Below are 302 nucleotides of genomic sequence, written 5' to 3'. Positions count from 1 at the left end.
CACCGGCCGTCCGGACGTGTCCCCAGCCGGTGACGGTGCAGTTCAGCCCGGGGACAAAGGCGACACCGGCGGCGGGGACACACACGGGCCGCACGAGGCGCGAGGGGCTGGCGGGGGGCTCCAGCCGGGCCAGCGCCAGGTCCCCCGCCACCTCCCCGTCCTGTGGCTCGGCGTCGCTGTCGCGATAGTCGCGATAGGCCGGGTGGCGCGCCACCGAGGCCACGCCCCTCACCTGGGCGTCGGGGGGCGGCGACAGGAGCTGCAGGACCCCCAGCGTCACCCGGTACTCGGGGAGGGGGTTC

The 302-nt window shown here is 76.5% G+C and overlaps 1 protein-coding gene across 1 annotated transcript; it reads right to left on the bottom strand.

Annotated features, from left to right (window-relative positions):
• Window positions 1-7: 7 nt before the first annotated feature.
• Window positions 8-298, bottom strand: LOC121346600 (prostasin-like; the record flags this gene model as incomplete). The annotated part of the gene is made up of 1 exon (XM_041424552.1): window positions 8-298. A coding segment is annotated over one exon (291 nt), but the record flags the coding sequence as incomplete, so codon positions are not given.
• Window positions 299-302: the final 4 nt, after the last annotated feature.

The sequence above is a fragment of the Onychostruthus taczanowskii genome, unplaced genomic scaffold, assembly GCF_017590055.1.
Source record: "Onychostruthus taczanowskii isolate IOZ18803 unplaced genomic scaffold, ASM1759005v1 scaffold8225, whole genome shotgun sequence".
Classification (NCBI taxonomy): Eukaryota; Metazoa; Chordata; class Aves; order Passeriformes; family Passeridae; genus Onychostruthus; species Onychostruthus taczanowskii.
Note: the sequence above shows the minus strand (reverse complement) of the source record. Positions and strands in the feature narration are given on the sequence as shown.